At 36.1% G+C, this 16,068-nt stretch overlaps 1 protein-coding gene across 1 annotated transcript in view; it reads left to right on the top strand.

Moving 5' to 3' along the window:
* DRD3 (dopamine receptor D3) overlaps window positions 1-16,068 on the top strand; it is a 70,549-nt gene that overhangs the window by 33,731 nt on the left and 20,750 nt on the right. The window contains exons 4-5 of the mRNA XM_051985321.1: window positions 6,418-6,560; window positions 15,152-15,348. Coding sequence (XP_051841281.1) covers window positions 6,418-6,560; window positions 15,152-15,348 — 340 coding nt within the window. The remainder of the gene's footprint in view (window positions 1-6,417; window positions 6,561-15,151; window positions 15,349-16,068) is intronic.

Below are 16,068 nucleotides of genomic sequence, written 5' to 3'. Positions count from 1 at the left end.
AGAGCAAAATTGTGAACCCCTCACAGATATGCTTCTATGGTGACATCAGGGCCCACAGATGATAGATACCAGGATCCCAAGAATTCAAAACTATTTCCTACCCTAACCCAGGAGATTTTAGTCAATTCAAAAGTTTTACCTTAACTTAGCTTAGTGAAACTTCTTTTCTCTTGCTTTTGAAAAAAAAATCAATTCCACTGGGATGCTGGAACCAAGGCCTTCTGAGGTCACCTTATTAATTTTTAACACAGTTTCATGCCTTGCCTAAAAAAGAGATTTTTTTTTACAAATACTGATGGTCTTTGGAAGGACTGGAACCTAAGAAGGCACTTTCAGAAACCAGACTAGATGCCCAAGAAAATATTGCTGTCCTGCCTTCATTCCAGGGCCTGATTTAATTTGAATCCCAGCTGCAGAGTTGCAGTTGTTCACAGGAAGGTTTTAGACACTAGCCTAAGAAGTCCCAGACACTTCTCAGTGGGCTATGCTGCCAGGGCCTCTAGACCAGTGGTTCTCAAAGTGTGGTCTGTTTACATTTGGCAGCCCCTAAAACCCTTTCAGGGATCTGCAAAGTCAATACTTTTCATAACACAATTATTACTTCCACATTACAACTTTCCCCATTGTGATTTCAAGACATCAAGGATCAGCATAAGAAATTAATGAGAATTTAGGGGGGAATTGTGAAGAAGCCATGGACAACATGCATAAAGGTCAGCAAGTAACACAGATAAAACTCAAAAATGCAGAAATCATATGTATAGTATTGTATAAACTCAATATATCTTATCTTTTAGTACCTAATAATTCAGATTTCTTCTCTGCTACAAAGGGAGAGTAAAAAAATTTTATAGAGATTTTCCAGATTTCAAGGGCACTGTGTCCCTAACCCCCATGTCATGGAAAGGATAACAATTAAAAAGACACCATTTGTCCATTAAAATACTCCTTTTCCCAACTACCTGCCTGTATGAATCATAATTTTCTTCATATATTTCAACTAAAACAACATATCAAAAGATATTAAGTGAAGAAGCAGTTATTAAATTCCATCTTTCTTTAGTACCAGACATTAAAGAGAATTTCAAAAATATGTTAAACAATGCCATTCTTTTTCACTGCTTTTGTTTTGTTGGGGGAAAGAATTTTTTAAATAAAATATATTATTTATGTTAACATATAAAAAGAGTTATTAAGTGAATGAGTAAATATTAAAATCCATCAGTTTTCATTTCTAATATAGCAAATATCAATAGATATAACCCACATAAACAAAAGCTCTTTGGGGTCCTCAGTAATTTTTTAAGATCAGAAGGTTTGAGAACTGTTGCTGTAGAAAATATGAGAATTCTAAAAAAAAACAAACAAAAACCCAGGCCGCACTATTTGAACTCATCATATAATCAAGATTTACATCTTGAGTCTTGTCTAGAACTAAAAGGATCTTCTTAGAGAGAAGGAGACATTCACATAAACAGACTTCAACCTGCATTTTGGCTTATATAGATAGATAAGGGGAGATGCTAATAAAATGGGAGAGCCAACAATTTCTTTATTAAAGGAACCCAAGACAATTCAATAAACCAACGCATTGTTAAGTATTTATTGAGCATTTATGTGCTGCAGTAAACATGCTTTTATTGATATTGGTTGCAATAAACTATTATTATTCATTGTATAGTCATATGATGTCAGATGACCTCCCTCCTCTCATAATGACTGTTCTTAAGTGAGTTACTTATTATTCTTGCGTCTCAATTTTCTTCAAATAGGGGGTTGGAACAGATTGCCTTTGAGCTCCCTTTCAGTTCTACTTCTCTGATTGTGTGTGTGTATCTATGTTTGCATTTGTTACATATGCATTATATGTATGTATTAGCTATCAATATATCTAATTAATGGATTTTTTTGTAGATCAAGTTTATAATAAATTGTGTATGTGTGTGTGTTTGAGGCAGCTAGTTGACAAAGTAGATCAAGAACTGGGCTGGAGTCAGGAAAACTTGAGTTCAAATCCCACATCAGACCCTTTCTAGCTACTTCTGTTGGTCTCAGTTTTCTGAATTGTAAAATGGGGATAATGATAACACCTACTTTGCTGAGTTATTGTGAGACTCAAATGAAATAATAATTGTAAATCATTGAGTATAGTAGTATTATGCTTATATAGTAGGCAACTATATATAGGCTTATTCCTTTCCCACATCCTTTTATATTTAACTGGATGCTTACTTAAGGGAGGAGATTCTAGTGGGAAGGGAATTGATTTAAAATTAAAATAAATTGGATTCTTCATTTTTCTAAAAAAAAAAAAAAGAGGAACAAGCTGGTAGGGAAAGTTATTAGCTATTAATTGGTTCCAGAGTAAATTTATCGTCTCAGCTCTGCCAATGACTTGAGAGCCAGAGAAATTTCATGTGAAATCTTAGAACTAAGCAAATAGAATATAACACATCAGTCAAAAGAGGGGGTTACCAGGAGAGGCTTAGGGAGAATTCACGCTAAGAGAAGGGATTCCTAAGTCCTGTGATTCTTGCTCACAAGGCATCCAGAGAGAATTGACTCAAATGCTAATCTAAGGCAATAGGTACAAAAGCCAAATCTTTCTCTAAAAGGAAAGGACAGTATTAAATCAGACTGTTGAATTTGCTTCAAGATATTCAAATAGGACAGAGAATGGGAAAGTAGAGTGAGAGACAATGATGATAGGATAAAGACAGATGAGAGAGAAAAAGAGAGAACAGGTGATAGAGATTGAAAGACAGAGAGAAAAAGAAAAAGAACAACATCAAAATTGGCCCAATACCCAAGGGAAAATCTCTGAGAGCCAGAGAAGGTAGACCTTTATTGTTCAAGGAACAGATCAGAAAAAGGCAATACTTCTGGAGGTCCATGACCAGCAAGGATAGTCCTGAAGCTCATAGAAAATAATGAAAGGAAGTTGAGAAAGAGGCTCTGTGGGACAAGGAAATTTTGCCTCTTTTTGTATCTTTAGCGCTTAGCAAAGTATCTGTCACATAGTAGGCATTTAATAAATATTTATTGTATTATATTGTACTGCCACTGTACTATGCTTTCTATCTCAGAAATAAACTGAAAAAAAAAAAAAAAAACATATTCGAGGAGGAATGAGACAGCTATGTTACCTGTCAAACTGAATCTGTCAGCTAAAAAATTTTATTTTAATTTAGTATGAAACAGACAGGATTGAGCCAGGTGGTTCCATGAAAAAGAAGGTAATCAAGAAAGAAAAAAAAAAGAGAAATCTGTGAAATAAAAGTCTAATTCTCTATATCTTTTCATATAGGACCATGATTAATTGTATAGGCATATGTAATTTTGGGACTTTTTTCCTCATTTTAAACTTTAATCTTTTCTAAAAGATTTCTTAGACCATCTAGTCCAACAGCCTCATTTTTTTCCCCAAATGAGGAAGACACAGGGAGATGAAATGATTTGATTTGCCTAGGGCCCCATAGGTAATAGGCATCAGAGTCAACATTTGAATCTAAGTCCTCTGACTTCAAACCCATTCCTCACCTATGCTGCTAAAACCCGCATCCTTTTCCATAAGCAAAATTGAGTGGAAGAAACCCACACAATAAAGGAAAGTGGAATAGCAGCCAATAAGTTGAACTAGCGTGCCATACCCTAGATTTACAGAAAAGAATGAACAGTAGGTTGGTGCCTCTTTTCCATAAGACACTTATGCTAGGTCCATGAGTGACAGGAAAAAAAAAGTGGGAGATATGGTCCCTACACTCACGAAGCTTAGGTTCTTGTTGGAGAAACCACACATAAATAACTCTTCGATATAATAAGGTTGTTCATTGTTCATTTCTTTTGTTGGCTGAGGCAATTAAGTGACTTGCCCAGGGTCACACAGCTAGGAAATGTTAAGTGTCTGAGGTCAGACTTGAACTCAGGTCCTCCTGACTTCAGGGCTGGTGCTCTATCCACTGCACCACCTAGCTGTCCCTCATTCTTCATTTCTGAAGAGGACCAGTGATGTCTTGACTTAGGTGGGAATTGAATTTAAGTAAGGCAAAATTACACACAGTGGTCCATCTCACTGTCTCTTCCTGGGTCATCAAAGTCTGGACAAAAGTCAAGATAATTGTCAATGGCCAGGATGTATTGGGTGATCTTGGTTTATTTTATGGCTGACTAAGCTCTAATAGTTTTTTTTTGGCAGGAAGATACATGATGAAAAGTATCTTAGGAAGATTAATTTGTCAATTGTCTAGCAGATATTAGTTTGAATCTTAACTCCATCACTCTCCGTGTCTGTGTGACCTTAGACAAGTCTCTGGGTTTTAATTTCCTCATCTGAAAATGAGATATTTGAATAAGATAATTGCTAAGTTCCTTTGGAGAGATTAGTTAGAAGAATATTTATGTTGTTTCTGTTAGTCATTCTTCAGTTGTGTCTAACTCTCATGACACCATTTGGGATTTCCTTGGCAAAGATACCAGGGTAGTTTGCCATTTCATTTTCCAGCTTATTTTACAGATGAGGAAACTGAGGTAAACAGGGTGAAGTGATTTGCCCAGGGTCACATATCTAATAAGTATCTGAGGCCAAATTTGAACTATCTACTGCATCATTTAGCCACCCTGAGAAAACATGGTCATTTCTAAATCTATTACTTAAGATGAGAGACTGAAGTCTGGGAGAAAAAGGAATAAGGAAGGAAGAAATTACAGAGGCATTTTGGGAGATATCTTATTGCCTAAATGTGGGATAATTGGGAGGGAAGGGAAAGAAGGAGTAAAATGTCAAGACTCAGAGCAGGTTGGGAGAATGAAAGTAGCATTGGGTTGGGGGGAGGGAGAGATAGGGGAATGATATGATTGGTTTTAAAACTTTCAAGTTTAAAATGCCAGTAGAATTTCCAAACAGATTATATCCAATAGACAATTAAACATATGTGTTAGAACGTACATAAATAACTGTCTATAAAGAGATTGATTTCAGCTGAATAAAAGCTTGTCAACTGATTTTTTTAAAGTTGTAGTTGGAAAATGTCCATCCTGTTTCCATAGGGAAAATAGAATCACAGATTGCTAGAGTTGGAAGAGACCTTAGAAGCTCTTTAGATCAACCCCCTCATAAAAGTTCCCTTGAATTTCTCTATAACATCCAAAACTGAAATGAGAGTTTTATCAGTATTTGAACAATTGCTATGAATACATTATTGGAAGGATAAAATGCCCTTATATTTGTTGGTCAGTCAAAAAGTATTTATTGAAGACTTTCTATATACTAGGCTCTTGGCTAAGTGCTATGGATATAAAGAAAGGGAAAGGAAACAATCCCACTTCTCAAGGAGCTCATATTATAATGGCATTTCTTTCTTTGCCATTTTCTAAAATGGAAACAGCATCCATAGTTCACTAACATCTGCAATTTACCATTGTCAAAGATGCAGGCATGTGATGCTTCAGCTGAGCTAGGGAGGGAAGAACAGCCAATCAGACCTAAGGAAAGTCAAGTGGATAAGCATTTATTAAATGCCGATGATGCGCCAGACAGTGCTAAATGTGCAAAGTGCTGGGCATAGAAAGAAAGGCAAAAAGTAAGAAACTTAAAATTTAATGAGGGAAACAACATGCAAGCAATTATGTATAAACAAAATATAAATAAGATAAATTGAAAGCAATCTCAGAGGGAAAGCACTGGAGTTAGAGGGGGTAAGTATGGAAAGAAGAGATTCTCTTACACTTTGAAGGTTAGATTAATCATTTCTCTTGTTTGCTTTTTTTTTTTTGTCCTATGCAATAGATCCTCACACTTTCCTGTGAATCTTTGCTATTATTTAATCTTCTTTTCCTTCTTTTTCAAAATCACTTCTGCCATTTCTGTCATACCTATATCTTGCCCATCTTCCTTTGATTAGTTACCTTACTTTTTTGTCTCTTTTATCTGTGTCCCCATTTTGAGTCTTGTGTTTGGAGGAAATGGTTACAGGAAAAGAAAATAGTTTTGTTCATCTTGACCCTGAAAACAGAACCAGAAGCAGTGGCAGGGGAGGTAACAAGGAGGAATGGAACTTGAAACTTAAAAAAGTGTTTAAAATTTGTTTTAACATGTAATTGGGATAAAATAAAATATATTTTAAAATAGTATTTCAAAAAGAGAGAGGAAGAGAAAAGGAGAGGGAGGAAGCTATAATAAAGTGAATTTAAGCTACAGATAAGGAAAAACTTCCCAGCATTTAGAACCATCCAACAGTGGAATGAACTGCCTTTCTTTTCCCTGGCAGCCTTAAAGTAAAAGTTGAGGGGGGAGTCACTTTTCTGTTACATTTGACTGTCCAGGTATGGATGGGATGCCAAGATTTCTTCCAAATCTAATACCCTATGTTCTGTGATAGTCTCTCCTTCCTGGTCTTTGAAGCTGACTCCTTTTTTCAGATACATAGCAGTGGTCATGCCAGTCCGTTATCAGTACAGCTCTGGCCAGAGCTCCTGCCGCCGGGTTTCTTTCATGATTACCGTGGTCTGGGTGCTCGCATTCGCTGTCTCTTGTCCTCTTCTCTTTGGCCTCAACACAACAGGTAACAATCCTAATTCATCCTTCAGTGCTTCTGAGATTTGAATTGTGCAAAAGTCACGAAGATACTGCTTTACCGTAATGCTTTCTGTAGGTAAATTCGCTCCATTCAAAACCCATGTAAATATGTCTGTATATGTATGATGGGTGCCATAAAAAGAGCTTAGGCAATTTGGAACTATAGCCAAAGGGCTATCAAACTGTTCATCCCCTTTGAACCGTCAGTGTCTCTACTGGGACTGTATCTCTAAGAGATCATAAAGGAGGGAAAGGGACCCACACATGCAAAATGTTTGCTGCGGCTCTCTTTGTAGTGGCAACAAATTTGGAAACTGAGTGGATGCCCATCAGCTGGGGAATGGCTGAATAAGTTATGGTATATGAAAGAAATGGATTAATGTTCTATAAGAAATGAGTAGAATTATTTCAGAAAAGCCTGTAAAAACTTACATAAATTGATGCTAAATGAAGTAAGTAGAACCAAGAACTATTATACACAGCAATATAAAGATTATGTGATGATCAACTGTGATGAACTTGGCTCTTTCCAACAATGGGATGATTAGAAACAATTCCAATAGACTTTTGATGGACATCTACGCCAGAGAAAGAATTTCCAAGACTGAATGTACATCAAAGCATAATTATATTTACCTTTTTGTTGTTGTTGTTGTTTGTTTGCTTGGTTTTTTCCTTTGTTATTTTTTTTCCTTTTTGATGTGCTATTTTTTTGTGCAGCCTGACAAGTATGGAGATATGTTTAGAAAAATTGCACATGTTTAACATATTACTTGCTGTTTAGGGGAGAAGAAAGAGAATAGGAAGGGAGAAAAATTTAGAACACAAGATTTTGCAAAGGTAAATGTTGAAAACTATCTTTACATGTATTTGGAAAAATAAAAACGCTATTAAAATAGCTATTAATTATTTTTTTAAAGAGCTCTGGGTTGGGGCAATCAACAGATTCTGTCACTTACTATGTGACATCAGGCAAATCGCTTAATTTGAACCTTGGTTTCAAGGATGTACTTAAGTCAGTGCAAACTGATTGTTAAATCTTCAATGTCAGTATTTACACTGCAAAGGCTACAAATCAGAGAATGACTTATTAATAGTTTTATTAAATATTAAGTACTTTATGAACGTAAGAGAGAAAATAGTAATAATGCAAGTTAAACTTAGAAGTAGGTCTTGTGTATGTTTTTGGAGTGGGGAGAACTGATTTCTATACACTTAGCATATCCTTATTCAATTTCCTCCTCATCAGAAAATGGAGATAATAATACTTATATTCCCAATCTCACAGAGATATTTTGAGGAAAGAATTTTGTAAATAATCATAGCAACAACAAAAAATAATAGCTAACATCTACATAGGGCTTTAAAGTTTGTTTACATGTTCTCTCATTTGATTCTCACAATAGTGCTGTTGTTAAGTGACTTACTTGGGGTCATGTAACTAGCAAGTGCCTAAAGCATTCAAATTCGAACTTAGCTATTCCTGATTCCAAATCCATTTGTTTATTCCTGTAACAATCTTAAAGCAGTATGTAAATGCAAAGTTACTAATAGTTGACCTATAGTATAATCAACATTGATTGGTACTCAAAATTTAAAAAGTTTCTGCTATCTGGTTCAACCAACCAATCAACAAGCAGTTATCACATGCCTACTCTGTTTCTAAGAACTGTCATTAAAAGATGTCATATTTAACAAATATATAACAGAACCTCTGAAATTTCTAGAAATTCTGAAAAGGGGGAGAAATCCTGCCCTGCCCCATTGAGTGATGCCTGACTTGCTGAATGTTTAAAATAAAAATATCAAAAGTTAATATAGATTTAGAGCTGAAAAGGGTTATAGACTTTGGATCTCTCCTTTTACATATGAGGAAATTAAAGCCTAAAGCCAGTGTAATTACTTATCTAAGATCAAATAGTAAGCTACAGAGCTAGGTGCAAACTTGTGCTTTCACAGTTTTCATTTGTTAGATGAATAAGCTAAGTTGTAAATGGAAACCAATAAACAAGACAAAATTAGTATATAATTTTTGCTGACTTTTTGCTCAATAAAAATCACATATATATGCAAACACACATACATAAACACTATGGCACCAATTTTCTAGATAAGTTTTAAAATAAAAAATTCATTATGTTTCAATAGCTTCAACCAACTCCTTGGGAATAAAGAAAGTGTGAGTTTAAGATGTGACCACCTGTCAGTCAATGAGCATTAATTAAACATCTATTAAGTGCCAGGCGCTGTGCTAAGCAATGGGGATACAAACATAAAAGGGTCTCTTAATTTCAAGTAACTCCCAACCAAATGAGAGAGAAGTGATTTAAAAAATTCAAAACTATGTACTGCAAGCTATATGCTGAATCAATTAAAGATAATCAGCAGAGGGAAGACACAAGCATTAACAGGGATTGGAAAAGACTTCTAGAGAGTGAGATTTTAATTGGAATTTCAGGGAAGCCAGGAAGCAGAGATGAGGAGAGGAAGAATTCCAGGCATGGGGGACATCCAAGGAAACTTCACAGACTTCCCCCTGATTGATGTAAACATCTAAAATGAAAAGCAGATGAATTCTCCTTTGGAAAAGCCTGCTTTGTTACATTGATTGAGATGGTGTTTTTTCTAGGGTGCTGATCTTTTTCAAAAAGCTCTTGGCTAAAAGGAAGGAATCCAACTTTGAGAAAGCAGGAATGGCTGTCTTCCTACCCTCTCTGCCTAAGAGAAAATGGAAAGATAGAGAAACAAAGTTAATTTTGAGAGTCCCTTTTTGATATAAGGGAAGTTGAGAATACATTTTATTTATTTAGAGAGGAAGATGTCCTTTTTAGTCTGTTTGTTGGAGGAAGGAGAGGATATCTGTTTCTGCCTTTTTTTCTCGAAATATTTGTATATTTGTCTGACTCTCCGCATCTGTATATGCCTGTCTGTCTCTGTGTATATATCTTGTATGTACATGATTTTTTACGTGTCATTTCCTTTAAAATGTAAGCTCCTTGAAAGTAGGAATGATGTTTTTGTCTTTATGTTCCTGGAATTTGCACAGTAAGAGCACATAGTAAGTGCTTAATAATTGTTTGTTAATTGATTGATTGATACATTACTCTGTGGTCTGTGGGGGCACCATAATATTTCACTCAGAAAAGCAGAGCCTCAGAACAGAGTGACAAATTATACTATGTTTTGGGATCCACCACATACCAGAGGAAAACAATTAATTTAGTCACAAACCTGAAGTGAGTATAAATTGGGGAAAGCATTGTTAAGAGGCTTCCCTTCAATCAACAAGCATTTATTAAATGACTACAATGTACCAAACTCTGGGCTAAACAGAAAAGCAAAAACAGTCCCTGCCTGATCTCAAGAAGCTCATAGTCCTCGACCCCTTCTTTCCATTGGTCTTCCCAAGAATAGATAGGAAGAGGAAAAAATAAATTCCTTTAGTGATACAGACATCAATTCTATTCCTTTCCAAGCTTTTAATCCACTAAGATATACACACAGATAAGAGAGAAAAATGAGCCAAGTTACTAAAAAAATCTTTAGAAGATATCTGTTTTCTTAAACTGTGTCTGAAGCATCTCTACTAAACTGTACTGGTTCCATGATCATCTGCCCTTGACTTTATCCTGCAAAAATCCCTAGAGATATGTAGTACATCCCCTTATATGCCCTAAAGACCCTCAGGTACTAAGAACTAATTGGTTGCAATTCATTCTGAAGGGGGCAGGTTATATATGTCTGTAATTGAGAAAATCAGTATAAACTGGTTTAGTGGTAGTAAAGTAGTATAAAGATAAGTAGTATTATCATTGTTGTCATTGTTATGGCAACAGTGATGATTGTGTTATTATCCAAGTTTATAAAATCTTTTAAGGTTTACTCAGGACTTTCCTCATGGAAATGACATTCAGTTCAAGAAGCATCACTTAATTAGCTATTTGTGCGAGGTGCTCCTAGGCACTAGAAGTACAACGACAACATTTTTAAAACCTCTGAGATCAAGATGTTTACATTTTACTGAGGAGATGCCACATGTGTACAGATATGCACATACTAGGTAACTTGAGGAAAGAGAGAGACCTAACAATTAGGGGCACTGGGAAAGATCTTATAGCAGGTGATTGCATTGTCCTCAGTTTTACAGAAGAGGAAAAGGAAACATAGAGAGGTTCGGCAATTTGCAAATGCTTATTCAGGTAATTAGCATCAAATTCTAGAAGCAAGAAATTGGTTTACCTAACAAAATTTTGATTTTTCCTTTCTATAGTCTTGCAATGACAATGACTTGGTGGAAAACCCCATTCCTAGCATCTCCACAAATGGAATCACTTAAACTCTCTCAATCAGATTAGCTCTGCCCCAAAGCAAGGATCCAAAATCCAGTATTCTTATATCATTATCCTTACCATCAATAATATTAATAAAGATAATAATGGATAATATTTATATAGTGCCTATTAGAAATACATTACAAGGACAAAAAGGACTCAGGAATGTATGGAGTAAGTTGGTTTATTTATGGTTCTTGTGAGAAACAGGTGATCCATCCAAGGGCAGTCCCTGGGAAATATGTGCTTATAGGAATTGGATTGAGCCTTTTATTTCCTATCTTGAAGCCCAAGATCCTTCCCCCATCCTCCCAATTGGTTGGGAATGACAAAGTTAACAGATTTCTTAGTCTTCCCATTGCATGTTCCTCCTCTTCATGTTCTTCCTCCCTCATTATACAGTCTATGTTAAAAATGGCTGAAAACTCTTCCTTTCGGGAGGAGAGATTGATATTAACTCCTTAAGCATGCACACACAGTGCTTGCAGTTACCTTTCACCACTTTTTGTTTTGGGTGATTTTTATCAGTTTATCAGTTCAGCAGCTCAATATCTTGTTTGTATAATTAACTCAGTCAGCTAACATGACCTTTCTCTAAGTCTTTGTCCTTATATGGAAATACAATTTCACAAGTTGCTCATAATACCTACCATGTACCAGATATTGTGCTAAGTGCTTTTCATAAATATTCTGTCATTTAATCCTCACAGCAAAATTATAAAGTAGGTGCCATTATTACCTCCATTTTACAGAGGAAAAAAACTGAGACAAACAGAAGTTGTAACTTTTCCAAGGCTCCTGCAACTAGTGAGTTCTTAGTCCAGATATAGTCCTGCTTTGATCTTATACCTCAATTCTAGTTACCAGATTCCTGCTTCATCCCCTGTGGTTAAGTCAATCAATCAATCAGTCATCAAAAGCATTTATTAAGCACATTTTTTTTTCTGAGACAATTGGAGTTGTGATTTGCCCAGAGTCACCAGCTAATAAGTGTTGTGTCTGAGGCTGGATTTGAACTCAGGTTCTCAGCACCAGGGCTGGTGTTCTAACCACTGGACCATCTAGCTGCTCCAAAGCACTTTTTTTTTTTTTTTTTTTTTTTTTTGCCAGACACTCAGCTGAGTTGGAAATAGAAAAAAAAAAAAAGAAAAGAAAAGGAACAATTCCATGCTCTCAAGCTTACATTCAAATGAGAAAGATAACATTGTAATAGATATACATATATATGCATTACAATGTTATCTTTTACAATGTTACATGTACAGAAGAAGAGAAAGGAAAGTTTCAGTAATTGGAAGGGTGAGAAAGTTCTGAAGAAACTGGCACTTGGGCTATGTCTTAAAGGAATCATAAAAGGTAGAGGTGAAATGCTCCTTCTGAGCACTCCAGTTATGGAAGACATCCAGGGCAAAAGCAGGGAGGCAGGAGACAGAGTGTTTGAGAAAAGGAGCTGCTAATAGGTCAGTGTGACTAGTCTAGAGAGTTTATAGAAGGGAATGATATGATATACAAGACAAATGAACAGATAGACAAGGGCCAGATTGTGAAGAAGTTTAAATACCCAAATGAACACTTGGAAGCCATACTCTTTTATCATTATTATTATCAGAGGGATCCCAATATTCCTTACAGATCACGTCAGTCAGTAAATATTAAATGCCTTCTATGTGCCAGGCAAGATGCCAAGAGTAGAGATGTAAAGAAAGACAAAAGATAATCCATATTCTCAAAGAGCCCACACTTAAAATGAAAGACAAGATGCAGACAATTATGTGCAAACAAGAGCTATACAAAACAAATTGGGGATAATCAGCAAAAACAGATAACTAGAATTAAGATGGGATCAGAAAAGATATAGAAAGTATAATTTTAAGGAAACCAGAGGAGCCAAGAGGCAGAGATGAGGAAGAGCCTTCCAGATATGAGGGACAGCCTGAGGTAAATATCCTGAGCTGGGATAGGGAAGGTCAAATGGTATTTGATTTGTCTGGCAAATATCCCCAAAGTCCATGAAGAATCCTTCTCATGCTTGACAGAAAAGTTCTGGGAGTTTAATAGGTTTATTTTAAATAGAAAACAACTGGACTGAAGCATATGAGTTCCCAAGTTGGATTTGCTCTTGGCTTTGTGATTTGCATCTCTGCCCACACAGAAACTCCCTTGCAGAATTTTTTGCTCAGCCTGGTCAGGACAAGCAGAGACACCTTGCACAATAGCTGCTCAGAGACTGCCTCTACACATGACTCACTTGGAGGTTGATCCTTAAGCCAGCCAGGCTTGGGGAGGGAAGAACTGCTGATAGAGCAGATGTTCAGATCAGGCAGCAGATCAGGTGATAGAAGGAAGAATGGAAGGCTCTACTCTTTTTAATCAAATAATTGAATTCTCAGCATGATCAGAAATCTGCAAACACTACAAATCAGGGATTGATTTATTGTTTTGTTGATTGTCTAGATTTATCAAAGGGATGGAGAAAATGTTAATAATTGAGATTAAATTTTAAAATGGTGTATACATCCTCCCTCATCCCCTAGATAGTTTTAAAGCATTTACCAGCACACTCTTGCCTTTCTGTCTCAAAGAGTCTTCCTTTTATTCTGAGTATATTGTATCTATTTGATTGTTCATATGATATTCCCCCATTAGAACGTAGACTCCTTGAAATCAAAGAATCCCCAGGATTAGAGGACTATCTGGCATATGGCACATGCCTAATAAATGCTATTTTATGATTAATAAGGGCAATGAGGTGGTATAGTGGATAGAGTACCAGGCTGGAATCCTGAACAGGGTCCTGAAGAGTTGGACACAACTGAGAAGGACTGAACAATAACAATATTATAGTGTATTAAGTATGCAATAGTGTTTTCTTGTTATTGTTTAATAGCATTGTGTCTAAAAATGATGTACATACCTTCAATAAAAAAAATACTTCATTGCTGAAAAATGCTAAGCATCCTCTGAGTCTTCAGCAAGCAGTACTATCTTTTTGCTGACAGAAAGAATCTTGCCTTGATGCTGATGGCTGCTGACTAATTGGGGTGGTGGTTGCTGAAAATTAGGGTGGCTATGGAAATTTCTTAAAATAAAACAACAATGAAATTTGCCAAATAGATTGACTTGTCCTTTCATTTGAACACTTACAAAATATCATAGGGCCTAATACTAATTGCCTATTAATTGATCTAATTGATATGTCTCAAGGAATAAAGAGGCCAGAAGAAAGGGAGAGATGGGAGGAGCAATCAGAACACAGTATTTATTAAGTTCATGCTCTTCTATATGCACAGTTTGTGGCATCCCAAAATAATTATAATAGTAATATCAAAGATCACTATTTAGAGATTACCATAACAAATATAATAATGAAAAAGTTTTAAACATTGTAAGAATTACCAAAATGTGACACAGAGATACTTTGTGAGCACATGTTTTTGGGAAATGGCACCAATAGACTTGTTTGACTTGGGATTGCCACAATCTTCCAATTAAAAAAACCAACCAAACCAAAAAGCAAACCTCAATATCTGCAAATCACAACAAAGCAAAGTACAAAGGTATGCCTGTATTCCAAAGATCTGCTAGTTTAGGGTGGATTTAGGTCCTTCTACCTAGTCTGCAAAAGGTAAAAGAAGATCATGTGATAACAGCTTTCAAGTGATATTTATAAACAGAGTTATACCAACCAAATGGACCAACATTCTTTATCCCTACCCAGTAAAAAAGAAGACAAAATACTGAGATAAAGAACAATCCCACATATTCATGGATGTGGTTTTTCTCGCCATAAACATCTTGATTATGAGGGAAAGCACTATATAATTGGAGGCTGAGAGAACTTTTTGGTCAGCAAAAACAGGTCTATTTAAGGGGTAGATTGATGTGATAATCCCAAGAATAGAGAAATAACTGGACTTCTGCAGAATAGAGACAAAAGGATAACTTTCCACTACTACTCATTCTCTTTCTCTACTATACCAGTGCTCTTGGTCAACTCCTGTCATCCAGTATCAACCTCTAATAAATTAATTAAAAGACCCTTTGGTCTATTCTGTGAATCTGTCCTAAATTCTACCACTTTCCTGAAACCTCTCAATCTGAGCTTCCTTAACTCATTGGATTGCACAATATTGGATGCACAGCTGCCTTGCTGCTTCCAACTCTCCACAAAGCTTTGACCATTCCTCAATGAATAATGACATCTCTACAAATGGTTCTCCCTTTTCTCCATTCTCTCTCCTCACAGGGGATCCAAGTGTCTGTTCCATATCCAACCCAGACTTTGTCATCTACTCTTCAGTGATTTCTTTCTACCTGCCCTTTGTGGTGACTCTCATTGTCTATGCTCGGATCTATGTGGTGCTAAGACGAAGGAGGAGAAAAAGGATTCTCACGCGACAGAACAGTCAATGCATCAGCGTCAAACCTGGCTACCCCCCACAAGTAAGAACCCTATTGGATCCTAGAAAGATCATAAGAGACTCCATTTAACTGTGCAGCCTGCCTGTCATGGTGCCATCAATCAGCATTCTGGCCTGCCATCTTATAAACCCAAATCTAATACTATTCTCTCATTTAATAGGTACTAACTGCACTTTCATAGAGAATAGCCATCCCTCTCAAGAGTGGAAGAAATCACCAGAATCTAATGATTCTAGTGAACTCACCTTAGCAGACATGATATTAGGCAAGGATTGGCTGTTCTACTTTATTCAAATGCCATTCCTCATTGAGGAATAGAAATCAGAAAGAAACCCTGGCTTTGGAATCAGAGAAACTGAGTGCAAGTCCCAACTCTGCCCTGTATCCAGTAGATGTGCTTTAAAACTTAGTTTTCTCTGAGTTTTAAATAATACTTTTAAAATAATAACTTAAATAATAATTTTAAATAACAAAACATGGGTTTTAATAACACTCATGTTACCTGCTTCATAGAGTTGTTATAAGGAAAACATTTTCTTATTTTTATTGTAAGAATTTATTTCCTAGCGAAAGTATGAGGATTCAGTCTCAGGGGATCTTTTAAGAGTTACTGGGGCTGATAGTAAATTCTTTCCTGGCAAAACCTGCCACTGTAAGGTCATGGCTACTGGATAAGAAAGTGTGCTAGATGTGCTAGAGAAGCACTGCTTCTGAGCTCTGAAAAGAAAAGATGTTTGCCTT

This window comes from Antechinus flavipes, chromosome 3 (genome assembly GCF_016432865.1).
Source record: "Antechinus flavipes isolate AdamAnt ecotype Samford, QLD, Australia chromosome 3, AdamAnt_v2, whole genome shotgun sequence".
Lineage (NCBI taxonomy): Eukaryota > Metazoa > Chordata > Mammalia > Dasyuromorphia > Dasyuridae > Antechinus > Antechinus flavipes.
This window is presented reverse-complemented; position numbering and strand designations above follow the sequence as displayed.